This window comes from Tyto alba, unplaced genomic scaffold (genome assembly GCF_018691265.1).
Source record: "Tyto alba isolate M040663 unplaced genomic scaffold, T.alba_DEE_v4.0 Super-Scaffold_21, whole genome shotgun sequence".
In the NCBI taxonomy this organism is placed as follows: domain Eukaryota; kingdom Metazoa; phylum Chordata; class Aves; order Strigiformes; family Tytonidae; genus Tyto; species Tyto alba.
In genome coordinates this window covers 20555712-20581339 of record NW_024881295.1, presented here as the reverse complement: position 1 = coordinate 20581339, position 25628 = coordinate 20555712, and the positions used below count along the sequence as shown (strand labels likewise).

General features: G+C 45.8%; 1 protein-coding gene across 2 annotated transcripts in view; it reads left to right on the top strand.

The window, feature by feature from the left end:
- The window catches only part of CREB3L2 (cAMP responsive element binding protein 3 like 2), an 82893-nt gene that overhangs the window by 34755 nt on the left and 22510 nt on the right, over positions 1 to 25628 (top strand). For both annotated transcript variants that reach the window (XM_042795334.1, XM_042795333.1), the window contains exons 2-3: positions 9207 to 9423; positions 24401 to 24567. In XM_042795334.1, coding sequence (XP_042651268.1) covers positions 9207 to 9423; positions 24401 to 24567 — 384 coding nt within the window. The remainder of the gene's footprint in view (positions 1 to 9206; positions 9424 to 24400; positions 24568 to 25628) is intronic.

Here is a 25628-nt window from a genome sequence, read left to right as displayed (position 1 = left end):
GGGTGAGCAGATGAGAGAACTGCCACTGGCCTGCAGGGCAGGATACAGAATTTCTGATTTAAGGAATTGTCTCTGAATTGCACGGTGCCAGTCATCCTCGGGGAGAGGGTGTTGTTTCCGTGTAGGCCAGCTGGACAATCCCTTTGACTTCTGCCATCTCTCCCTGGTTCTCCTTTCCTCCTTCCTGTTACATCTGTAAAGTCATCAGCGAGTTGGACCTGATGATCCTTACGGGTCCCTTCCAATGTGAGATATTCTGTGATCTCTAAAATGGGCACAAGACCAGCAGATTCTGTTCGGGATACAGGAATCATGCTGGCTGTGCCCTTTACAAAGAACTTATCTGTGCCCTTCAGCAAGGGACGCTGTTACATGAGAACGGAGATGAATTTTCTTGGCTTTCCTCCCCTCCCATTTCCATGGTGAGGGAAGATGATAAATGAAACCAAGTGCAGTGTGCAGTGCATCCAAATGTCGTAAAAAGCTGCTATAATGTTAAGATCTATTTGCATGCGTTCAAGAAGAAACTGGAGTAACTTCCCTTTGAAAAGCAGCCATAAGTTAAACCAGCTGTGCAACAACAAAATCTGTTATCCCTGCTGCTGAGCTCTTGGGCAGCAAATGACCATAAATGCCCACTGGTGAGTTGTAAAACTTGTACACAGAGGTTTCAGCTTATCTGAAAACTTTCTTTCACTACTTATTTTTTGGCTTAAGACGGGGTAGTTACCCAGAAGATGCTACTTAGATGTAAAACTGGTGGTAAATTAAAATTCCTTCCAAAGAGCCTATAGGTGTACTGGGGGTGTAACCCAGCAAATTAATACGATCTCACAACGAATGTTTATGACTGGCATTGCATGCCTGGAGCACAGCTGGGGCAAAGAACCCCAAACAACTGCATCTATTCCCTTATTTGCTAGATAGTTTTTAACAACATAATTGGACTCTTTAAGTATCCTGAGTGCCAAAAATCATCAGAGACACCGGTGACTAGGTTTTGGAAGCTGAGCTGCTCTCTCTGTCTAGGGTGATTCACACTAGCTGGAGAGGGTGGGGAGAGCCTTGCCCCTCTGCTTTTGGTGGTTTGGAGGCTCGTGGAAGGCAGACCTGTCCGTCGGGCTTGTCTTGCAGCCTCTACAGTCACTGGTGGTGAAGAGTTGTGACCCTGCTGCTCAGCAGGTGAAGGGAAGGGCATGGGGAGAAGCGATGGAGAGTTTTCGATTTCTGTGGTTCTGCCACACTCAAGCTGGCAGCCTGAGAGCTGATTTAGGAGACAAATAAAGTGCATACCAGCGAGCTGGGTGTAAGAGGCAAAAAAGAAGTGGAAAAAAAAAATTAAAAAAAAAAAAAAAAAGAAAATAGTAGCCGAGACGAAAGAATGGATGCATCTGACCCGAGAGCATAATCCAGACGCTGGCTTGCAACATAGAATTAATAATGTATTTTGAGGTCTCAGCCAGGGACCCAGATGGGGGGAGCCTTGTTGAAGGGCTTCCAGCTCGCTGACTCACCGCTCTGCTGCTCTGGCCCCTGTGACTCACTCCTCTCTGACTTTGGCTCTTTTGGGGAGAGGGTGGGAAAGAGCAAAACATGAGCCCAGCCAATTGAGAAGTTAGACTAGATCCAAGAACTATTCACTGGGGGAAGGGCAGGGGAATGTGAGAAGGATTTTCCTTTTTTATATGACTCCCAAGAGGCTTGGGCTAGGAATGAGCAAACGGCATCTTTTTTTCTCCACTTGCAGACAGTGGACTTCAGGGTTGTTTCTCATCCTTCCCTCAACTGCACAAGGGTTTTGTTGTTGGTTTTTTTTTTTGTTTTGTTTTGTTTTTTTTTTCTGTCAACCCATATTTAGCCCTAGTTATTGTAGAGTTTAAATTTGGTTTTAATTTTCTTTTTAAATCCAAAATACTTGTTTTTTTTTGGGGGGGGGGGGGGCTGGAGTGTTAAGGAAAGTGAAAAAGTATTTTGGAACAAGGAAAGGCAAAGGTGTAAACACGGTTCTTGAAAAATCCCCCCGATTAAAAATAAATACATCTCTTCTTTGCTGGTTATGGGTTGGAAACACTTGAGTGTTTGCAATGGAAGTGTGTGCATGCATGTGTGCATAATGGGGTGGATTATAAGATTTGCTCAGCATGAACTTCAGCATTTCCAACTGTGTAGCCTGAGCAAGTTGGGAAGAGGTGCAGATTTAATTACCATGTAAATCTAGTAGTTCTGAATTTCCTGGCATTTGTTTTGCTGATGACACAACCTGAATGTTATTGACTTAGTGGATTTTTTTTAAGCCATCCAATTTTTTTTTTTTTTTTTTTATGCTTAAAATGAGTAATTGCTGGTGTGAGACTCCAAATGATCATATCTGCTGTTATGGTAGATCTCTTTGCTCTTTTCAAATACTAATTTCATGCTACTCTTCATATCCTCCTGCAAATGAGTTAATGACTAGACAGTAAATAATTTTCCAGTAGAAAAAAATAATCGAGCAACTAGTTTTCTGTGTCTTCGTTTTGATTTTTACACTGTAGAGGATAAACACCCAGAAATGTGAGGTTCCCTTTGTTTGCCCTTGGCAGGTACATCAGCCAGGGTAGTGTAAACCTCTGCTCTGTTATCAGCACGTTTTAGGCGTGACTTTGGGGGACTGTTTACAGTCCTCAGCCTCTTGGTTCTCTGCTGTGGCTGCATCTAAAGCTATTTTCCTGCCATCAGAAAGCTCTCCTGGTTGTTTTAGTCCTTCATCTGGCCGAAAGCGAGGATCTCAGTGGCCTTAATAAGAGTAAGCAGTTAGATATGCCTGCAGTCTCATGCTCAGTACAGTGGTCTGTCCAAGGGGTCTCTCGCCAAAATCAGATTTCAGCTGTTTCAGGTGCAGTTGCATTAATTTTTTCAAATGTTCACTGCCAAATATAGTCGGTTCCCCCCCATCCAAATTAAGGCATACCAAAGGTAAGCACCTTGGTATATCAAGCTGGATGGGGTGCAGCCTTCCGCTCTTCCACTCTTTCTCCCTGTGGGGATGGTGGTGAATGAGTCTGTGGGGTTGGTTTTGTCTCAGCCCACACCTTTGTAATCAACCTTAGGGAAAAAATACTGTGTTGCTGCCAGGCTGTCTTTCATTTCTCATCCTTGTAACAGCGATGCAGCAGGAGCTTGGATCCGTGCCTCCTAACAGTGATGTACCAACACACCCCATGGCGGTAGGGGAGCTCTGGTGTTCCCTGCAGGGCATATGTGAGTGAATTGCCGAGGTGAGGCTACAGGGGCTCCGTCAGGAGCCCTTCTCAAAGCTGGCAAAGGTGGGTGCCATGCAGTAGAAGTTGTAGCTGAGTTTGGAGAAGGGTGAGTGGTGGCCAGCTTCCCTGCTGTGAACAGAAAGGATTTCTAGAAAGGGAGGAAGTTGAGAAGTGATGTACCTGAAAATCTGCAGAATTTGTGTTTGAATCTCTGAAAATTAACAGATGCCTGAGTGCCAGTGAGTACTGAGATCACTTGTCTCGGCTGTTGGAAGCTGATGCACACTGACACCTCCAGTCCATCACCGATGAACTTGCAACAGGAAAATCAACAGCACCATCAGCAACATTGTCTGGGAAGAAAACGCCTGCTGTGAGGAAGCTTTTTAACCTGTGCCTTGGGGTCTAACCTTGAGGTTGGGCGTGCAGAAAGTCACGGACTTATCTGCTGTGTTGTCATCATTGGTAGGCTTCTGTGTGCAGCCCCCCTCCACAAGCGGCATCTCTAGGCATGGTCCTTTATTAGCCAAAAAGGACAGGTCTCTGCTCCAAGCCCTTCTGGGTAGATGCTGCACTTGCAAACCCAGGCAGAGCTAACAGCGATGTGCGTGGTGCCTTTTGCAGCTCTTGCCATGCAGTCAAGCCTGGAGCTCAACCCGGGAAGTCCGACTGGCACGTACGTGCCATCTTTAACAACTGGCACCTTGCCTGGACGCCCCAGAGCTTGAAACCTTTTGTTAGCGGCCGTGACTCCTACCCAGACCTCCTCAGCTACCACATAAGCAGCTGCCAGGTGTCTGTAAAAGGTGCGCTTGTTTCTTTGGAGATGGTATCTCCACGTAACCATGCTTCTTGATCTGCTTGATGCTACTAACTAGAAGTGCTGCTATCTTTTGTGATATTTTGTGTTTTCTCTCCTACGCACCTTTGTTTATTCAAACTGCAAAAGAGCTGCTGAAGAAATTATTCCCTTTTCTCCATGTTGTCTGAATGGGAGAGGAAATGGGAGAGTGGGGGCAAGGAGGGGGCAGATTCATGCCTGTGGTGCTTGCTTACTTCCCCACAGATGAGGGATGGTTTGTGGTCTCCCCTCTCACCCCTCTTTCCTCATCTTCTGCAGGAGCACTGCCTTGTACGTTGCATGGAGTCTGATTCCTTTGATACAGAAGTAAGGGTGCAATCCTTGCCCCCCACCCCCCTCCATTACCGCTGCTCAAGCCTTACAAGAGATAAATATTAGGCAGTTTTGTACATACGGGTAGATGGTGGGCTTCATTTTTATCCCCGCTGGGTAGAAGGGATGCTCCCACCCGGGTAGTTCCTCTCGTGGAGGGGGGGGGGGGATTGATCCCTCCAAGATGAGGAGGCCTCGGGGTGAGCCAGGAGGGAGGCCATTAACTCCCAGGAGGGGAACATCTTGAATTTGTGGGTGGTTCTCAGCCTCGCACCTTGCACGTAGGTTGCCTTGCCCGGGGCTGCCTGGGGAGCCGGGCTGCTTTTGCAGCGTGCCAGGGTGCTGCTGCTGCAGCCCCCCTCCGGGGCAGCTCTGCTGGAGGGGGTGGATTGTGCTGCTGCAGTCGGGGTGTGGGACTTGGAGCTGACACGGTGCGTTTTCCAGGCTCAGCGAAGCCTGTCGCTTGTTTAGTGCTTCAGATATAGTTACGAAATGTCATTTGGGGCTCTTTCTTGTCTTCATTGACTGCGTTCTTAGAAAGCCCATTTTCAGAGCACGACCGTTTTTATTTTCTAGTCACGACAATGTCACATCTTCAGACAACTGGGGCTAGTGCTGCTGTCGTCTGGCTTCAGGTCATCTGGTGAAGTCAGCCCTGCTGTGGACCTAGCAAAGCCTGAGTCTCTGTTTTACTTCAGAGATGTTCATTTGATCAGACAAGAAAGAAAAAAAAAAAAACAAAAAAAAAAAAAACAAAAAAACCCAAACCCTTGTCCCTTAGGCAGAGCTGGAGAAAAGGGCCTTTGTCTGGCAGGAACAGGCAGATGCTGTGGAGAGCTGCAGCCTGCGGCCCAGTTGGTCTGCAGCCAGATACGACTTTCGAAGAGTTATCCAAAATCCACCGTGCAGCCAGGTGTAAGAGCTCTCCTCTGTTTGCTTACCACGGGGCGACGTCTGTAGGTGTTTTGTGTTCCCCCAAAACACCCGGGTTGTAGGCGGGAGCAAATGTCCACCCAGATTGGTGGCGAAACTCCACGGGGCCGCAGTTTACTTTCTGTAAACAGGAACAGGGCTGTTTGGTTTGTCTTTTCAAGGTTCTGGGGGAATGGGAAGCGGAAGATAAGGTTACATCTGTCCTAAATCCATGGCTTTTTGCAGGGGTTAAAACCCAGCTGAACACGTCCCTTTGCTATGTAGAGAGAATAGTTTAATAATTCAGGCAGACTCCTTGTACCAACACATGTCTTCGATTAGTGCTGCAGCTGCCAGTGGGGTGTGAGGATAGCAGGAAGCTGGCAACAGAGCTGTCTGCAGAGGTATTAAAAACAAAACAAAAAAAAAGGCACATTTACAATACAAGTGCTCTTTTCTCTTTCTTTCTTTAAAAGGTGAACCTTCTAGGTGAAAGATGCCAAGCTGAAAGCCACAGACAAAGAATGTCTTTCTTTTGCAAGCAAATATATATACAGCTTCTAAGGCTAGAATTCTCAGTTTCCTCCCTAAATTGCCCTTGCCTCTTCCTGAGTGCAGGGGTGGTTGTTGCTATATCAGAATTAAGGGTTATTCTCTGGCTTTCCAGCTCTGGACGCAGCTGATGACCGACTGCTAAGGTGCCTGCAGAAGCAGAGAGGGGATTGTGGAGAGGAGGAGGAGGAGGAGGAGGGTTGGCAGTGGGAGAACGTGCTTTGAAAAGACAAGAGTGAGCAGCTTAGATGCAGGTGAAAGTTTTGAGGAGCTGGAGGCTTAACTGCTCCTGACTGGTTTCTGCTGTAGCTACTGCTCGCATGCCTTTTCTTTTTTAATTCTCTAAGCAAATGGAGCCTCTTTCAATGAGACAATTGTTTTCTTAAGGGGAAAAAATAAATCAAACTGAGCTAGCTTTAAGCCTTCAGCGTGGTAGAGATGTGTATAACATATGAAAGATTCCTGTCAGTCAAATGGTGGTGGTTTTTTGTAATCACTGAGTTAGGAGAAGTCCAGATCCCTAAAATTGCCTGTTCCCCGAGTTCAGTAGCTGGGCCGTCTGACCTGTGGCAATTGTTTGTGAGGCTCCTCTGTTGAGCAGTATTCAAAGTTGCATCACAGACCATTCAAAATAAGATTAAAAAATTATAATGAAACTAGAGAATCATTTAAAAAACTGATTGACCATTTATTTGCTGTCAGACAATTATGTTGTAGATGCAGATTCTTTCTCACAGCTTGCTGCTTTGCAGCTGCATGTGAAAAGGATAAAAGCACAAATGTTGGTGAACATGTTGAAAATCCTTCCCCACTCCAAGGTCCTCTTTCTCGCTGGTTTTGGGAAGTTGAATGTTTGTTTCCTTCTTTGCTTTTCCTGAAGTGGTATTAGGAAAATTCCCCATCCAAAAAGGAAAAAAAAAAAAATAAAAATAAAAATCTAACATACCTAACTCTAATGAAATGGAAGAAGTCAAATAGCATTTGATATGATTTTCTTCCATATCAAAGCAGTAATAGACAGAAGGCTAATAGAAATCTCTGTAAATTTGCCAAAAATATCCAAGTAGCCTGTGGTCATTTTATCTTTCAGTTGAGTCTGTTAAATTAGAACATCTAAATAGTGCCAGACTAAGTCAACACTTAGATACAGTATTTTCAAGGATGACGTCCTCGGGTTGGATAACACTGGTGATAAAGTACCGTGTGTAGAAACCAGGGTACAAATATTGTAGCAGCCCTATTTCAGCATCTGCTATTCATCAGTCAGAATAATACATGCAAGAAGAATTAGAAAGAGGGAAATGTTCTAGCCAGCTTTAGGAAAATATGCAAACAAATGTAATTGGCTCTTGCTGTTAGCCCAAATGAAAAGAAGTGTGTAGACTGTGGGGAAAAAAAATTTCCGTGAGAAAATCACTGCTTTTTTATAGGTTCATCCTTGACTTCTGTCGTGGTTGGGAAGTGTTTCCCTCCCTTGTTTGCATTTTAATGGCTGCCTACTCTGTTTTACTTTATTGATGCACCAGGGTGTTCACCTAGTCTTAAGCATTTTTTTTTTCTTTCTTCCTTGTGTAGTGGGGAATTGTAGTTCGTACTTCTATCCTTGTAGATGTTGGGAGGTAGCCCTGGATGTGAAATACTAGTGAGTCCTTGGGTATCAAAATTAAAATAGACAAGGCTTTCCGAGGGGGTCATGACCCTCTTGCTGAGCCATCTGAGAGTTTGTTTAGTAGTGTTATCATTTCAAGTAAGTAAATACAGGGCTACAGATCTGTTTTGCCATTTGTAAAGGCTTTACTTCAGCTAGCTTTCTATTCCAGCCTAGCAACGGTGGTCCTCTGTTTATTGCCTTATGTTTAGTAAATATTTTCTTTTCCTCAGTGTCAGTCAGAATTGACCGAAGCCTTATTCATTTTGAAAGAAGGCACAGTTAGCTTGTGTGAGAATCTTGGAAGAGGCGCTCGAACTTCCAGGGGACTCTGTGAGAACGGGCTGTGCTCAGTGTTTTCCAGCATCAGGCTCCAAGGCCACAGGTGCTGCCGGAGCTGTGAAATGTGCATGCATGGGGCTGTGAGCACACCGCTTCCCTCATGGGTTTATACAATATTGGCTTGTTTAATTCTTAATTTAGCCTACGGGAAGCTGAGTCTTGAATTTCAGTGTTTGTTTCTGCAGGAGAGAGCAAAATGAAGAGCCAAGATCAATACTGCTTGCAAAACCAGAGCAAATCAAGCAGACTTAGGCTTTTGTAGGATCATACCCCAACTGACAAAGACTCCTGTAAGAGATGGTAGATAATGCCTGATTGTTCGGAAAAGCTCATGATAATTCATTGTACTAATATTTTTGTGCAAAAATAGAATTCTTTGTGTGAATGAGATGAGCAGGAATAGTTTCTTGCAGTGCAGTTTCTTGGTCTGTCAAAGATGTTTTCTACTGACACTGGAAACAAAACCAAGAAGAGATTGCAGAGTTTTTGGCTATTGCTTGGAACTGCATTGCAGTCTCAAGGAAGTAAATCGGTAGATTTGATTTGTGCTCATTTTGAATGAAAAACAAACACGAAGTTACCCTGCTACGTACAGCCGTAACATGCACTGTCAATGTAATGAATTCAGTGTAATCGATAAAGCGGTAATTAGTACTGGCTGTCAGGAGCTTTAGCTGGAAGCTGGATACGGGCTCTAGTCCTGGGTGGAATGCGACTTCTAAAATAGATACATAAATCAGCCAGGAAACCCGTTTTATAGCAAATGCGTTAATTGCTTGGCTGGGGACGTGCATGGACCCGTTTTCCTAAGAGTGTGCTCTATGTTCTGCGCAGCTAAAACAGTCATATGTGGTGTCGGAGTCCCTGTCTGAATGTGTTTCCTTTTTCTTCTCCGCTTCAGTGAAAATTAAACCCAGCGTATTCTATTCCACACGCAAAGTGTTCTGGTGGTAAATCCCCGCAGGATCTTTCACACCCTCGGGGTGAAATGTGCTTTCCTGTCTCCCGTGGCATGTTAAGGGCGGTGGGGGGAAGGAGGCTGCTTCAGGACATGACTACCATGCTTCTATTTTCCATTTTGGTTGCAAGTTAATCACGGGCTCTTCTGTTGTAATACATGCCTCTGAGAGGACTTTTGTTCTTGCTGTAGCTCTTCAGCCTGAAGTAGTGATTGGAGGAGGAGGAGGTCGTTAGGCAGGGCTGGTAGATCCTGCTGCTGACTGGCACGGGTGCCCGGTGTAGATACTGGAATTGTTCTGATCAATGCTCTCCTGTTGTTGGCATGACAGACAGGCAAAGAGATAAACTTCTTTTTCCCCCGCTTTTATCTCCACAGCACTTCACAGAGTTCCTGGATGAGTTTTCACCTGATGTCCTAGGCCAGCTCTTGAATGATCCCTTCTTGTCTGAGAAGAATGAAATAATGGAGGTGGAACTGTCTCCGGCATCGCCAGCGCCCCTCATCCAGGCAGAACACAGCTACTCCCTCTGTGGGGACTCTCGACCCCAGTCTCCCTTGACCCACATCTCGACCGATGACAACTTTAATGAAGGTAGCACACACCGACCCCTTGTTTGTTTGTTGTGATGATGCAGAAAATGAAACGTTCCTGGTGGGGTGATGATGCGCTAAGGGTGCACCTGAATGCTCTTTGCTAATTAACATGCCTGCAGTGAAATCACGGAAGGGATTTGTTTGTTTTAAATCTGCAGGCGTTGTGAGTAAAGAAACTTGTCCATAGACAGGGAAAATCGTGCCCAGAAGAAGTTGCAAACTTTGCACTGTAAACATTTTGAGTTGGAAGTGAAGTGCCCATCAAAAAGAAATGGGAGAAGGGCCAGAAATATGCTTGCTTCCATGTGTCTGAACCTGTGGTTGTTGAAGATAAATGGAGATGGATAAACCAAATGAGGACCACCATGAGGTCTGGGTACTGTAGAACATGACATGTAAGGAAAGGGTGAGGTGGGTTTTGTTTGGTCTTCTGAATAAAAGGAAAAGGGGAGGTCTTATTGATGTCTGTGGCTCTCTGATGAAAGGGTGCAGAGAAGACAAGGCTAGACACCTCTGAGATACACAGTGATAGAACAAGACGTGATGGTTACAAGTTGCAAGAAAGGAAATTCCAGTTGGGTGTTAGGAACATAATTTTCACCTTGAACAGGTGTCCAGAGAGGCTGTGAAGTCTTCATCTATGGAGATATTCACAGCTGAGCTAGGCAAGGCCCTGGGCAACCTGATCCAAATTGGTCGTACTGCGAATAAGGAGTTAGGCAAGATGGACTCCAGAGGTCCCTTCAAAGCTACATAATTTCGGGTTTATTAAAAAGAAGCGAGCAAACCTTTTAAACTACTCTTATTTTTCAGTAGTGCATATCTGGAGCTTTCTGGTATCCCAAAATGAAAATCAGATCATCTTGGTTACATTTCTAAATACACATGTAGGAATGTAACTTCAGGTGCTGCCCAGTCTTAAAACCTGTCTTGCTGAAGGCCTTTTTTTTTTTTTTTTTTTCCCTACTTAGAAAATAATAATAAAAGGCAAATAAGAAAAATAATGCCCATCAGGAAGTCATTGGTGATCTTGTAAAGACATAACTGCAATTTTGTAGATTCTGTGGTTGTGGGAGATGACGATGCATGGAAAATGCTGAAAACCAACAGCATTTTTTAGCAGTTATCTTTAATTCAGCAGTTATAAACATCTGGAGGGGAAAAAAGGGAAATGTAGGAGGAAATGTGGGAGGAAGAGATCCAACTTGCTTGTTCTGGCAGGAAGGGGAGTTCAAGGGAAAAGCTAGTGGTTGACAGAGGGGCAAGGCCATGAATATCTGTTAACTATTAGGAATAATCACCATGGCAGACTTTCACTCCTAGTAATTGGTTTATGTCTTCAACATTAGCTTTACAGTGAAAAGCAGTGGAGTACTAAGCTGGAGCGAGATTAGTGTTTATGTCTAAGCATTAACAAGCAAAGCTGTTTATGAAGATCCACCAGGACATGAGTTTTCAAAGGCTGACAGTTCTGTACTCCAAAACACTCTCTTAAAACAAGATGCAGTCTGTTAGAGATTTCACAAGAGGACAACTAATAAAACCTGTGAGAAGTCTTTTCAGTTTGAGACAGGGTTTTTAAGGATGATCTGGAAACCTCTACATAAAGCTTTCCCATTTTATATTACCTAACTGTTTTATGTGAATATCTTTAAATTAATGCATACAGGAGATATTAATTGTGGCAGAAGCATGCGTAAGAAACTTCAGAAACCAAGCTTCTCTGAAAGTTAATAGGGAGAAGCTTTGAACTAGGCTAAAAGTGAGGGGAGTTTCCTTTGGGGAAAAATCCTGAAGAAATTTATACTGCTGAGACCATTGGGTAATTAATAGAGCTCTAGTCAAATGATGTTTTAAAAAGCCAAGAAATGTTAACAAGTGGGTTTAAAAATAGAAAATGAATGGAAAGCATTTAATTCTCTGTTCACTCTACAGAGTGTTTCATAAGGGAGGAGGAGGAGGAGGAGGAGTTATGCTTGGTGTTTGGGATTTTATGTAATCTTAACCCTGGAATCACACTCATGACCTTTCAATACCTATCAACTTCCAAACAGTGAAGCTCAGAGGAATACTTGGGGAAATTGCAGAATTACAGATGACATGGCTGGCTGATAGATATTCAAAGGATGATTTTTCAGTCCTTGAGTCCGTGAGAGCAGGAGAGGGAGATTTTGTGGGTGGCAATACTGCAGGTTTTGACACTGGGGATTGGAAGCTTCTCCCGTGTTAGATGATGGAGGCACGCACTGCTCCTGACAACTCTGGTGAATGCCAGTCTCCTTGGGGGAGTAAGAGGACGGATACTGGGAGCACCAGTGTCCTTTTGGGGAGCAGGAGCTACAGGGTGTGGAGGGGGGAGCTGCGTGTGCCCCAGCATGATCTCCCCTTGCCAGGGAACTGGGAGTGGTTTCGTGGAGTGGCAGGGGCTGAGAAACGAGGATGGCTGAGGGACTTACATAAAGAACGCTCAAAAACTTGACGTTCTCCAGATAACCACCCCACTGGGCAGGTCAGTGAGCTCCTGCAGCCGTCACGCTTTCGTGCTTTTTCCATGGTGAGGCTTCCTGATCCTGCAGGACCTCGCCCTGCGGGACTGGGAGGAGAAACAGGCTGGTCAGGAGGCTCACGTCGGACACTTTGATGCGTCTGTTCACACATGCTGTGGACGCATTGAACCGGGCGCCTGCGCGCCTGCGGTCAGCAGCGGTGCGAGGAGGAGGAGGGTGGCACAGAGCAGTTAAGCTGGGTCTGGATGCCATCGCAGCGCTTCGCCCTTAACTCTAGAGGACTAAGGGCCTGGTGGTGTTCCCGAAGCACGTGGCAGACAGGCTTTGGCCTTGCTTTGCTGCGAAGTCTGTAACGCCATGTTTCTTATTCGTAACTCGCTCAGCAGTTGTCCTGGCAGCGAGCGCCGGCGAGTTGTTTCCCAGGGTGGGCAGAAACCTCCTAGGCAGGCAGAGACAAGTGCGAGGAGGGGGGAAACCCCTGGATTTTCTAGGGCCAGGCCCCCTTAGCCAATAATGCGTCCTTGGAAATGGTGCCTGTTACGGGCCTTATCACTGCTGTCACACCAGCAGTTACCCTGTTAGCGTGACCTGGAGCTGCAAACTCCTTTCAGCAAAGGCAGCTTTTCCAGTGCCGTGGGCTAGTGGCTGTTGAGAGGCAAGCTGAGCTCCCTGCCGTCACTTCTAACTCGATGCGCATTAATTGTGTAGCGCTAAGGGGCTGCTCAGCCCTCAGGTGCCATTTCTGTGCCAGGAGGAGGCAGGAGGCTCGCCCCGTGCCGTGCGCTGCTGAAGGGGGGCTGCCTGCAGCGAGCAGGGACAGGGGGGTGGCTTGTACCACACTGGTCCGGTGTCCTAAAGGGAAACCTACCCGCCCGCCTTGAAAAATTAGCCTTAAAAACGGAAGTTTGCTTCCGTGGTGACAGGCCTGTTGGAGAGGCAGGAGCGATGCTGGGGGCAGGGTCCTTGCTGGCCCAGGGTGATCCCAGCCTTGCGGCGCCGGGGCTGGTGTGCTGGCACCAGGCTGGCCCCACTTCGTGTCTCTCCGCTTACCTGCCTTTCCGCCCTCCTCCTCCTTCAGGCCGTGCCTGCCTCTTGGAGGAGGGAATTGGACTGTGGGAGTCATCTCCGGCTGTTTCAATGACACCCGACATCTGTGGTGGTTTTCACCTGCGTACTCCCAACTGTGGAGTCCCGGAGCCCCAGGTTACAGGGAGGCTGAGAAAAAGGCCTCTCTTTGGCACCTGTTCTTCAAGACAGGTTTAAGCCATTCAGTGTCTTTTTCCCTCTTTTTTTTTTCCCCCACCAAGTCTCTAGCAAACTTACTGAAAATGTTACTCAGTGTTTCCTTTTGGCCGTTCTGGTGGAGTGAATGATCACTCTTGACTCTAAGCACCTTCTTACCGACTGTTGCAGGGGAACAGTTAACTTCTGCCACAGGCTGTTCTTGTTGGCCACTACGCAGCCATTACCACGATTTCTGCAACGACTGTGTTGACTTATTCATGTGACTGTAAGTCTTATATAAAGTTTTTTGAAAAAGTTCTAGAAGTGTAAAACCTAGCAAACTTGTAAGGCTGGGTTTAACTCTTCCAAGGAGTCCTGTTGACCTCAAGGTGAGAACATGTTTAAGCGGCCATAAGATCAAGGTCCCAGCACCGTTTTTGCCCAGTTATTCGCTCTTCTGACTTCACTGTATCGAGGGTATTTCCCCAGCTTCGTGCAGAAGAACTTTTCTGAATAGTTGCAGGTTGTTGCTAGTGTGGGGTCTCTGAAGGCATCAGTCCTAAAATCTGTAGTCTGTGAAAGCATTGGCAAGAGTAACTATTTTAAAGCAGATGTGAGCAAGATGTCTGGCATTTAGTTGTTTGTTTTTTTCCCCTGCGCGAATCTATTTTTATATTCAATTTTGCATAAACTTTTAAGACTAAAGATACTAGAGAGAGAGATTTATAGGCTTGACCTGCTTGCTTGCAGCTGGCTGATCATGTGCTTCTGTTTGAACTGGTGAATAAGGCACCTGGCCTGGGGAGGGCTCCCGGCTCTAACATGAAAAAAAGAGGCTGCATCCCATGTACCGATGAGCCACAGCAGTTGCACTGCCATTTCTCTCACATCAGGTTTCCTCTTTGTAGTTGTAAGCCCTGGGTTTTTTGAGACAACTGCAGGGTAGCTGTGGAGAAGCACAGTGGGTAGCTGTGAAATGGAAAATGCTTCTTGGAAGGAAATGAAGGAGCTGGGAGGGGAGGCTGAGAATAGGGCTGATAGATAAGGGAGACCTCTTGCTGCTCATCAGGGCCTTTTGGGGCACAGATTTGCTTCTGACAGTTGTAAATGGTTAGGGAAGAAATGCTTTATTTCCTATTATGGTTGGTGCATGCCTGCTTTCAGTTTTCCAGTCTCTGCAGCCTGTTGGAAAGGGAGGGCTGTGGGTCAGACAGCCAGGAGCAAGGCAAGAGTTTCAGCAGGACTGTGGTTAGCCACCTGTGTGGCTTGAGATGTGAGTGTAGGGTCCTCCCCTGGCCTCCAGTGCTTCAGCTTGTCAGCCGTAGGCACAGATTTTAGGACAGTGGCTGCCCCTTGTTTTGGACATGTGAGATCCATCGGCAAGAAGGGAGTACAAGTAATGCCGGGGGGCTGGCGTGCAGCAGGAACGCGGAGGCAGAGGCTGCAGCATGTGTGGGGCTCTTCAACCTCTGGGATCAGCTCAAGTGTTAGGGGGTGGTTTGCAGTGGGCATGTGTTTGGATTTTGTGTGTGGTGGTTGTTTTTTTTTATTTATTTTTTATTTTTTTTATTTTGTTTTTGTTTGTGAGCCTGGCAGGGCTCAGACAGTGGAGAGCTGACTAGTCATTTGGATGGTTTCTCTCCTCAAACTGTGGCCAGGTGGCTGGGTGCCTTGCTTTCCCCGTCCCCTGAGGGCTCTGCTTTTGAGACTAATCTTGGTCCCCACCTGCCCCTCCTGGTAGTGCTTTGCCGCTCAGGAATGCTTTGAAGTTGCTGTTGGATTTGAAGCGGCTTGTCTTGGCTAAAGGTTTGACAGACTGATTGCAGAAATGGTATGTTTCCATTTTACGCTTAGCTGTGCCAAAACTGGGGCCGGCCCCAGAATATAACCTGTATTGTTACTGGGTTTTTCGCTGCTGAGGTTATGTTTTCCTGTAGTGTGCTTTTAAAACCCACATTTTCCTTTTAAACTTCAACTCTATCTCCCTGCATGGTTTGAAAAAGAAAAAAATAAACAAGAGACCCAAAACAAACAAAACCCCCCAACATCACTGTATATGGCTCCCACTTCTTCAAGGCAAATAGCCCTTCGATGATAAATCCAGACCTCCTCTCAGGCAATGCTTTGTACAGGAAAATGCTTGCTTCTGTATGGAGTCCACAAGCAGTTATCAGTGTCATGTGTTGTCTCTTCCCATGGAAGCACCTGTGGGCTTGAAGCTTGGGCTGGTCTTCATGAATTTTATACGTATACATATATATACACACGTATATTATGTAATTCACATTTATTATGTATAGTAGGTTATATTATATATCCTAATTTTATTTTTTAGTATAGTGTATATATATAGAGAGAGATGCATTGTCCTGCTTCTGTCTGTTTTTCTCCAAATACAGAATCAATCAAATGCGAACAATAAAAATGGAACCCCCCTGTGCCCTTGACTTTAAAGAAAAGGAACTGGACAAAGAGATTCACTTGTGTTTTGAAAAGATGCTGTCAAAGCCATACTGATAATTTTTGCGAGCACATTCCAATGCGACATTTTTCCTGTGTGTTTTTTATTTTTGTGTGTTTATTTAGGAAATGGGGAGGAAGCCATTTGGTGGTGGTAGCCTGTACTTGGGTGATTTCTATGTGGAAGGGTAGCAGTCAGTCCTTGTCAGCATCTGCAGTTCTAAACGATGAGAAGATTTCTGAACTTTTATACGTCCAACGTCCAAAATCTCAGTAGGTCACGCTTGAATCAAGCCTGTAACTTCTACCTGGGCAGCAATGTGTCTGAAAAACATCAGTTTTGATTTAGAGGTGGGCATTTTGGTGCTTACTTATACTCACCATTAATAACTGACAACTTTATTTGCTGTCAGACCTCCTTTGGCTTCCAGTTTCGCATATGAGATCTCCTTATGGCCTTTGTTCCTGCTGGAGTAAAGAACCATCTGCTCTTGGAAACCTCCTTCCCCAGGTGTTTGTAGGCTGTGATTAAGTTCCCTCTTGATTTCTACTTAGTTACAGTCGGAACGAGCTGCACTTCCTTGGTGCTTCCCTATAGAGGATAACTTTTGGGCACTGAGTTATTGCAGTTCCTTTCTAAACAACGGGATGTTTGCAGTTCCTTTTCAAAACTCTGTGTCAAGTGACTACAGGAGCCGATTTCCCAGGAATAGTTTCCCTAATGATGCGTCTTAGGGGAATACTCCTCCCACTTTCAGTCCTGATGTTTCTGAAACCAGTGATCTCATTCTCTCTCTAGTGTTGCACTGGGAAGTTCATACTCAGTTATGCGCTGTGAGCGTCAAGTCCTTTTTTTTTTTGCCAAAATATGGATATGCCTTCACAACATCCACATGGGGTGTTGGGACAAAAATTCAGACAGGTGAGGGAACGGTTTTATTTGAACACAGTGCTTCTGCGGATAATTTTCACAGATCTTAAAAAAAAAAATAAAAATTATAGTCTTTTATAGGACATTTAATAGTATCAAGCTTTAAGGCCGTAAATCCAAGCTACCACCTCAGTCTGTGCCTCGCTCCCATATATATAAAATAACATTTTTCTACCCCTAAGCAAAAGAATTAAAAACATCAGGAACTGTGTCCCAGCTGACGGCTGTGCTTGTGTAAAGTCTTAGTCTGAAGGAGGGTTAAAGCAGAACCCGTAACCTCAAGACATCTTCTGGCTGGTTTTACGTGTCAATACGAGTCTGATTGAAAACTGTCAGATTCTCTGCAGGAAAGAAGGTATTGACCCTGGTTGTTTAGGTATGGGAGGAACAGTGTGCCCTTGTTTCTATCTTAATAACTTTGATACTGATACAAATAATCTGTTTAGAGTTAGGGTTTAGATTTGGGTTTTAGATGGACTCCCTGCCACTCAAAGGGGGGGATGCCAGTGTGAGTGGAGAAAGGCTATTTCTGCTGTGCGGTGTGATTACTCTGTATCGCTGCCGCTCATCTTTGCCCATTTATTTCAATTTTCCCTTCCTGGCACGTTAAAAAGGACCCCAATGTTCGGTAGTCAAACAGTACCTCCTTTGTCAAGGCTGTTTCGAGGGCTTTGGTTTCATTATTTGCGGTGGGAGTGTGTGTACACGCTGGGAGGGGGAAATGCCACCTGGAAAATCTGTAAGAGAAACTGTTTGTCGATGAATGTGGGCTCTCACCTCCCGGAGGAGAGGCGGGGGTAGCAGCAGCGGTGTTGAAGCTCAGCATTTCAGGCATGATAAACGGGGCTTGTGTCTGCCAGGGGGTGTTACCTGAACCCAGAGCTGGGCACCGGGGGGGACGATGCGAGCCCAGGGGGAAGACAAGGAAGCAGTTATTCCTCCAGGAGGGTCCAGCTTGCTTTTGGAAAGGCTCAGACTGCGGGGCTGGGGAGACGCTGAACTTCCCTGCGGGCGGCATGTCCAGCAGCGCGCCTAGAATCCGTGCATCAGCAGAGGCCCTTTCGGGTGGGTGGTGGGGTGTTTCTGCCGACAGAGAGCAGAACAAACAAGTTGCGAGCCTCTCCCAGGAGGTGTTTTCGTCCTTGCAGTTAGCCAGCTCCCCAGCTGGCAGCCGTGTTTCTTGCGGCGCAGAGCTAGTGAGCACCCTTGGATCCTGCTGCTAGCTGTACAGGGGTGGTGATCTCCGAGGTCTCAGAGTCCCAGGACTGAACGCTTGTCCAAAGCCCAGCTTTGCAAACGTGGGCCCTTGGTGCAAGTTTAAGTTCCATCTGAGTCAAAGTGTCATATTAAGGGGTGATGAACGGAGTCTGAAGGCAGCACACTGTTGTATATGGCACAGCCGTGCAGGAGCCATCCAGGCTGTGCATCCAAGCCCTGTGGTTCATGATGCCAGTACAAGGTCAGTCACGGACCAGAAGGAATTAGTTGAAGCCCTTTTGCTCAAATCCATGACACAGCTGAAGAGGGGGATTACTTAAATACGCTTGGCTGGAGAGCAGTTTGACTCATTAGGGATCTTCTTGCATTACCCTGTCCAGAGATATCTCTTCTGATACCTGTGCAAAGCACTTTGACCCGTAGTCTGCCGTGGTCTCCTTAAGTTTCTGTTTTTGTCTTTCTCTAGCTGTTTTATCTGTAGCTTGGACAGTGAACTTTGAGCAGGTGAGAGTTGCCTCTTCATTCTGCTTCTACAGATAAGGATATCTCTTGATGCTTCTACAGGTCTTATTTGCAGGCTTGTTTGGAATGACATGCAGTGCCCGCATCTGTTTTCTGTGCGATTATGATCTGTCGTGGTGGTAATAGTGATATGGTGGGTTTTTTTCCTTCAGGATTAGGTTCAGTGGTACACTCCTCATGTGGGTTTGTTTGCCTAGTGGTGCTGTCTTCCTTTTTACCGCAGGGGAAAAGAAGTTGAAAGTCATGTTATTTCTCTGAATACTTGCATTCTCCCTACTTGGGAGGGGTGAGGGAGAAATACAAAGTGCATTTCCAATTTCATTTATTTGAAAATACACAGCAACTCACTGATGCAACCTGGTTATCCACGCAAAAAATGTCTCTGATAAGCTCTTTAATGATAGTGCTGAAATGGATGTGGGGAGCAAGGGAGATCTTTGTAGTAATTGCATAAACTCTGTTTCTCTGTACATTTATCACAGAGGGGAAAATTTAGTCAAAACTAGAGAAGATTTACTTTTTCTCGGGAAAGGAGGTGGTATGTTGGACAAGATTGAAAAATTAGTTGTATAGAATGATGCTGAATAGAAACAATTTGAAAAAGGAGAGAAAAGCTTGGAACTCTGATATTAAAAAAAAACATACAGTAAACATTTTTTACCTTATTTTCCGCTTTTCCTACCCTGCCTTCCTATAATACTATATGGAACAAGGAAAGAAGCAAAATGTTGCAGTTCTTCAGAGAACTATGAGTATCCTAGAAAGCTGCACATGGTGGTGTTAAGTCTATGTTTATTTTTTTTTTCCTATCTATATATAAATACATATATATTCAGAAATGTTTTTTTAACAAACGCAGAAGTAGTATATATGAATTGTCACGTACAAGCAGAGTCCTTGTTTATCTGGTTTTTGTGTATGCCCGTCACACGTACCGATCATCGGTACAGCCGTGATGCTTAGAGGAGCACTGAAATTCACTTCTGCTGACAACTGTCATCATAACGTGCGCGGTGTGCAGCGAAGAGAGAACTCGATTTGAGCGTGTTGCGCACCCAAAGGCAAGCACCTGTGCATAACTCAGTCTTCAAAATGGACTTGAATGATCCTAAGCTTTCCTTGTTGGGTGCGTAGCCTTTTCCCTTTTGGGGGTAGTGATCTGGAGAAGTGAAAGTGGAAAGGGAAAGTCCACTGGTGGTGTGCTGAGTAGCATTGCCCATCTTAACTGCAGATGCTGGAACATGTGGCAAGATGAGGGCCTCTGAAATAAAGGCAGGGGACAGAAGGAGTTTGTCTGCTACTTGGACACCTTGTAGATCTGCATGGCACGCAGTGCTTACGCTTGCAGTACCGGGGGAATTATGTCCCATTTTGAGCTTCCTCTGTTGTGTTATCACAGACACAGCATCTTACAACACTTTGCATGTCGTATCTGGGGCCAAGCTGGACTTGCAGTGAGTGCAGCTGGGAGAGAAGAGGACATGGTTAAAGTTTTTCCTATCGGTGAGAACATTGCTTCGTACACTGATTGAACTTACTTTGGCACTTAGTGAGGCTCCTGCCTTTTTTTTTTTTTTAAAAAAGAAAGTGGAAGATGCTTGCTGAACGAGAGTCTGCAGGAGAAGTGGGACAAGCTTGATGACAGAAGCAGCACACAAAGCTTTCCAAAGAAATGTAATTTTAGTCTTGGACACAGAAGATAAGATCTTAGATGCGTGTGTTGCAAACCCTGGGTTGCTGTGATGAATGGGCTTTTTGAATGCTTGATTTGAAACTGATGTTTAACTTGCAGCAGTGGTAGATGCTCGCAGCCACAACTGAAAACTCAATGCATACTGTATTTTGATAAAGTATAATAACAGTGCGAAATCATCTGAAAAATCCAATTTGTATTGTCTCCAGTTGGCCATTTTAAATTACTAGATTTTTTTTGGCCTTAATCTCTTCATGGCTGACTTGAATTTTCAGGTCCGCTGTGGAAATTAATTCAGGTTGGTGAAGCGTTTCCCTGGGAGGGAATTAAACAGCTCTGTGGGAATAGAATTTGAATTTTATTTGGTAAAGGAGAGATGAGGCCGTGCGTGAGACAATAACAAAACATGGAATAAGTCCTTGGTTGGGGGAGTACCATGCATTCTGCTTGTTGGGTAAGGCATTCTGTAGAGGAATTGTTTGATCTTGTTATTAAAACATTCCTATTTTTAGGTGTATATGATGTGAAAAAGTACCCTGAATTAAACCTTGATAGGTATTTCTTAATACCTGAGTGCTTTGCAATGTTAATGTTCAGTTAACATAGTCTGTATGTGGAATTTAACAGTCCTCATGCATTGCACATAGGAGCATTAGCTGGGATTTTGCTAAGTACTTTGTAGGCTCCTTAAATGACATACTCAATGTGTCAAAATGCCTCACATTCGTGGACTTCTGAAAGGGTAGCTGAAGGGGAATGCTTCTCATCTAAATAGCATGATAGAGCTCTGAAGCTCACAGAAAGCTTCAGCTGGGAAAGGGGACTGACAGCCCCTGTCACTTGTTCAACCATGAACTTTGGGATCAGTGTTTTGAAGCTTGAGAAGAGATTTTTAACAGCCAAAGTGACCATCTTTAAGGTGTGGATTTTTTCTAACCATTTGGATGTTTAGGCTTTCTTCTCCGTATATCTGAATGATCTGCAACATGTTTTGTCTCAGCAATGCAGTGTTGTCCTATTTGTATCTGTCTAGAATACAGTCACCAAGATCATTTTCTCAGCCCTTTGTTTTGGACTCTTGTCTCAACAGCTCAGGTGTACCTCCTGGATAATGTCAAATAAAAATATAAACACTCGCCTTCAATTTCTTGACACCAGTCATCTACTCTTTCCACAGTATGTCTTGGCTAGTCTGGAGAAGACACCTCCCTTTTCCCCCAGTGGGTCCCTTGAGCCAACCTCCATTGTCCTTTCATTTCAGTATTTCATCTGCACCTTCTGGCTTGTTCTCATTATTCCATAAAGCCTAATTTTTTTCTGGTTTATGCAACGTTCTCAAGGGCTTTGGGAGGAGGGCTGCCCCTTTGTTCTGCTAGTACAGTGCTAGCCAGAGTAGACTAAGGTGTTAAGGGGCTATTATAAGAATAAACTAAGAATGATTTTCAGATAATGTCAACCTGCTGTGCTCAGGAGGAGGAGAAAGGAGAGTGGGAAGTGTCCTCGCAGCTCTCTTGGAGCAGAGGAAGGATCGTTGGTGATTTCAGAAGCTGGAACGTGTCAAAAGAAAGTAACTTGTTGCACACCACCGACCATGATAGTGAATGCATAACAGGGGCTTGGAAAAAGTGGGGAGAGTGGCGTGGTATCAAGGTGGGATTTGATCAGTGTGCTGCTCCGTCCCTTCCTTTCACAGGGTTGTTCATCTGGAACAACAGCTGTCACCACGCATCGTCAGAGGCAGTGTCAGAAAAGCGTTGGATGCTGCTCTTGAGAGTTATCTCAGTGTTAAATGCAGTGTGTTGCTGTCACTGAAAACCATCCGTAACCCTACAAACTGGTTAGGCCAGCTTTAAAGCCTAGAATAACCCCGAGCAGTTTGTGCAGATCTAAGTGGTGATGGCAGGGATGGCAGGTTCATCAGCAAAGTCAGGTTCCAGAGGAGTAAAATGACGGGCTGAAGGCCAGCATATCTTGCCGTCGTACAGCAGCTGAATCCTCATGAGTCTGGGGATTAGAGGTGATAAACATCACAAAGTGCAGCCTTAGATGATTAGCGGACATGCCCTGTTTCGCTGGGCACCCATGGCTAGGTTTCTCTCCTGCGTGCATGATGATAGAAATCTCAGGAAGTTCGGGGCTAATTACCTGTTTCAGTGATAGCTCTCATTTATATGTAGCCTTCCCTCCCAAAGAGAGTCTGTAGTAGATGACAGAGGATAGCACTGCCACGGTGTAGCTCGACCCAGGGGTGCGAGAGGCAGCAAGCTCCGCACAGCACGGTGTTGGGGAGAAGTTACCCAAACAAGCATTCGAAAGTTGCATTTACCAGGGGATTTTGGATTTCCAGGCAAAGAGACCACTTGAAAGCTCTTATCTGAATGATCCACACGCAGCAAGCTAGAGGGTGTGCACAGATCCACTGAATATTTCATTGCAATCGGCAGGCAGGGAGCTGCACTCCCGTGTTTGTGAGTAGAGAGGCTCAGGGCGGGTAGAAAGAGAGCAGCGTCCTCTCTCCTGAGTTAATATTTAGACATTGCTACCTCTTTCTTTCATAAATACTTCTATTTTTATATTTCGGCACTTCCCAGAAAGCTTTGGGAGTGAGCTCTTCAGAAACTTAAATACGGTGTTTAGCCCTTGCTGTACAGTTACTTCTCTTGGCAGAGCTGCGCTGGCTGTTCTTGTGCTTCTGATTACAGGATACATATTTTTCATTTTTAATTCCTTGGTGTGTCTTTACTCAAATTACCTCCTTCCCTGCCAGCGGTGGAGGTTAGGTCCCACCACAAAGTAATTACTAGCACTGGAGTTGCACATGCTTCTCCCTTATTCCCGTCACCCAGCTGCTGCCCAGTGCCCGTGTGCCGGGGGTGTGTGTGTGTGCGTGTGGTCTTAATAGCAAAGGGCAGACAGCAGCACGCAGGCAGTAAGCCCGCTCTTATTTTTGTTACCGGTCTGCAGCTGAACTCTGTTGACATCTCACCAACTGGACACGCTCAGGTGTGTAAGGGTCTTGTGTCGGCCTTGCAGGCTGCTGGTGGCACAGCCCCAGCACCGTGGCTGCCCCCCGCAGCGGCGGTGCAGCATGCAGTTAATTCAAAGCCCTGTTGCTCTTTACTAGCCGTGCGGCGTACGTGCTGGCTCTCCGCTTTAATTCCGTATATGCAGTCAATACTCCGTGTGAAGGCAGGAGGGAAGGAAGGACCGACACTTTTCTCTTGCGTACGTTTGGCCTCAGATTTCAGTTGCTTAATTTAATGGATGCGCTTCTCGGCGGCTGACCAGTTGTGGCAGAGGACTGTGCTGTGCACTGTTGGGATGCAGGACGGCTGGTGTAGGGTACTCTCCTGCAAGAGGAAAGAACTTACATGACTGAACTCTAGCAGTAAGGATGGGACTTGTTTTGAAGGCAGAATTGCAACTGCCAAAAATGCATTTGGTTTCTTTATTTGGTTTTTTTCTTTTTAATTTTAAGCAGGGTCGTTAATAGCCTTGTAGAATTGTTTTAAAGTCTGTGTCCTTTCAAGTTCTTGATCCTCTATGGTACTTTAGACCTGGGAGAATAAGTAAGTCCTTTCTCAGCAAGCTTGAACAGTGACTGCTTCATGAATGGAAATGGGGAGCTATCAACTTACCATGCCAAACGTCTTCCAGTTCTTGACAGTGCCAGGCAAACCTGTCAGCTTTGTCCATGGAAAAACTGCACGACTTTGTCCTGATTAGTGAGCTTGCAGTAAGTGGAGCTAGGGGACAATTCTGCCAACATGCGATGCACGTTTCATTGCTGCCAGTCAAAATACTCATCCTGTGCTGTGACTTCCAGAGGCTCCGGAGAGGAACTTGATGTGATCACCATGGCACTGGTGCTCCTGTGAAATCATCGAAGCCTTTATCCTCTTTTATACTTACTAAATGAATCCTTGGGGGGAAAAGCGTTGAAGATGAGAGTGTGAAAAATCCTTTGTTCTTAAAAGTACAATATCACCCCTCTGACTGCTTGATGATTGCGAGCAGTAGAAGGAGCAGAAGCCTGGCTAAACTCTACAAGGAGAAATAAAACTGAGTCGGCAGGCGTTAGCGTGTGTAAGACACGGCTCCCTGGCTGCTTTACCCAATGGCTTGTTTAGTCTTGTTCTGCTCCGTGTTAGCAGCTTTGGGCAACTTACAGTGATTAGTGCTCTGTGTCTTTCCTCCTTGCTCCTGTCTGTATCCTGGGGCTAGGATTAGGTTACAGCCCTGAAATGGCACGGCCGTCTGCATTGACTGAGAGCTGAATAGTAAGGGCAGAGTTTTGTTGATCGACTGAAATGCCTTCTGTGTTTGTTTCCCTTCTCTGGAGGAGGGATGACATTATTTTCATTTGTAGTCTTTCTGTCTCTGACCTAAACATGTGGTGTCCGATTTCCTTCCCTGGCAGGTGACCTGGAAAATGAGGAATGGTGTCTGGGTACAGAGCTGACTCCAGCAGCCATAAAGACTGAGCCAGCGTTGTGTGAGACGTCAGGCCTTGCTCCCTCCGTCAGTCTCACTGTCACAGCCACGTCGCTGGAGGGGGAACAACCTGAGCTACAGACGGATGCCCTGGTACGTGCAGGCTTTCTGTTCTCCTCTCTGCACAATTAGCTATGGATTCTCCTGAGACTCTGCATACCAGGGTAGCCTCCTCGGTGCCGCAGGCTGTCAACTCAGGCTGCACACTGCGGCCTGCTTTAACGTTTTTAGATGTTTGCTGGTGTCCCACTGCTGTTGTAAGAGCTTGTTTTTCAAAACACTTATCTACATCTTCGGGTTTTAATGGTTGGATGCACAACTTTCTCTTGGATGCTAGCCCCTAAGCCTGGGGCTCACGCATTTTTAAAAATATTTAAAGAGTTTCTGATGAACCAGCCCTGCCTGAACTGACTAACCTATTTGCCCTATTGAGCCTGTGACAAGCGAAGTGTCTTCCATAATCACTTGCTTTAGGGCTGCTGTGCCTTCCCCTAATCAGAACAAGACTTGTGGTTTGAAATTGCTGGAGAGTTTCGCCGTTTGCCTGCTAAGTCACTTTTGCCAGGTCCGTGAAGCTTTGACACTTGGAGCTGCTGCTGCTGCTTCCACTCCCAACCGGCCTTGTGAAGGAGCGTGTGTGATGCCTTTCTGACCACAGCTGGAGCAGCCTGCGGGCGTTCTCAAGGGCTTAGTTTGGCTGTGGTTGAGTTAAGGAGAAGGAACTGCAGCAGCACATGGCCTGCCAGAGTCCCCTGCCAGTGGAGGAAGAAGGGTGACTGGTCCCAGTCCCCAGGGTGCGATGGCAGTCCAGACCGGGTGGAGTTAGGATATGCTGAAAATAAACGTTTCCACTTGGATGTGGATCAGAAATATGTGCAACAGAAATTATTTTATGAGGAAGCGAAAATAGGAGACACGAATTTCCCATAATCCTCTTCCAGTCTGAATGTGCTGTCCCTGGTACATCGTCCTGCTGTAGCCTGGAACGCCGTGATGTGCCGAGTATTTTGGGACTCGCTGGTGGCTCATTCCCGTTGCACAGATTAGTTACACAGGTTATTGAGAGACATTTTGGCTGCAGTGAGCGTGCTGGTGTGCCAGACTGACTTCCTCGAGCCGGGGACTGTAGCATTCAGGCAGAATCTGAGCAACAG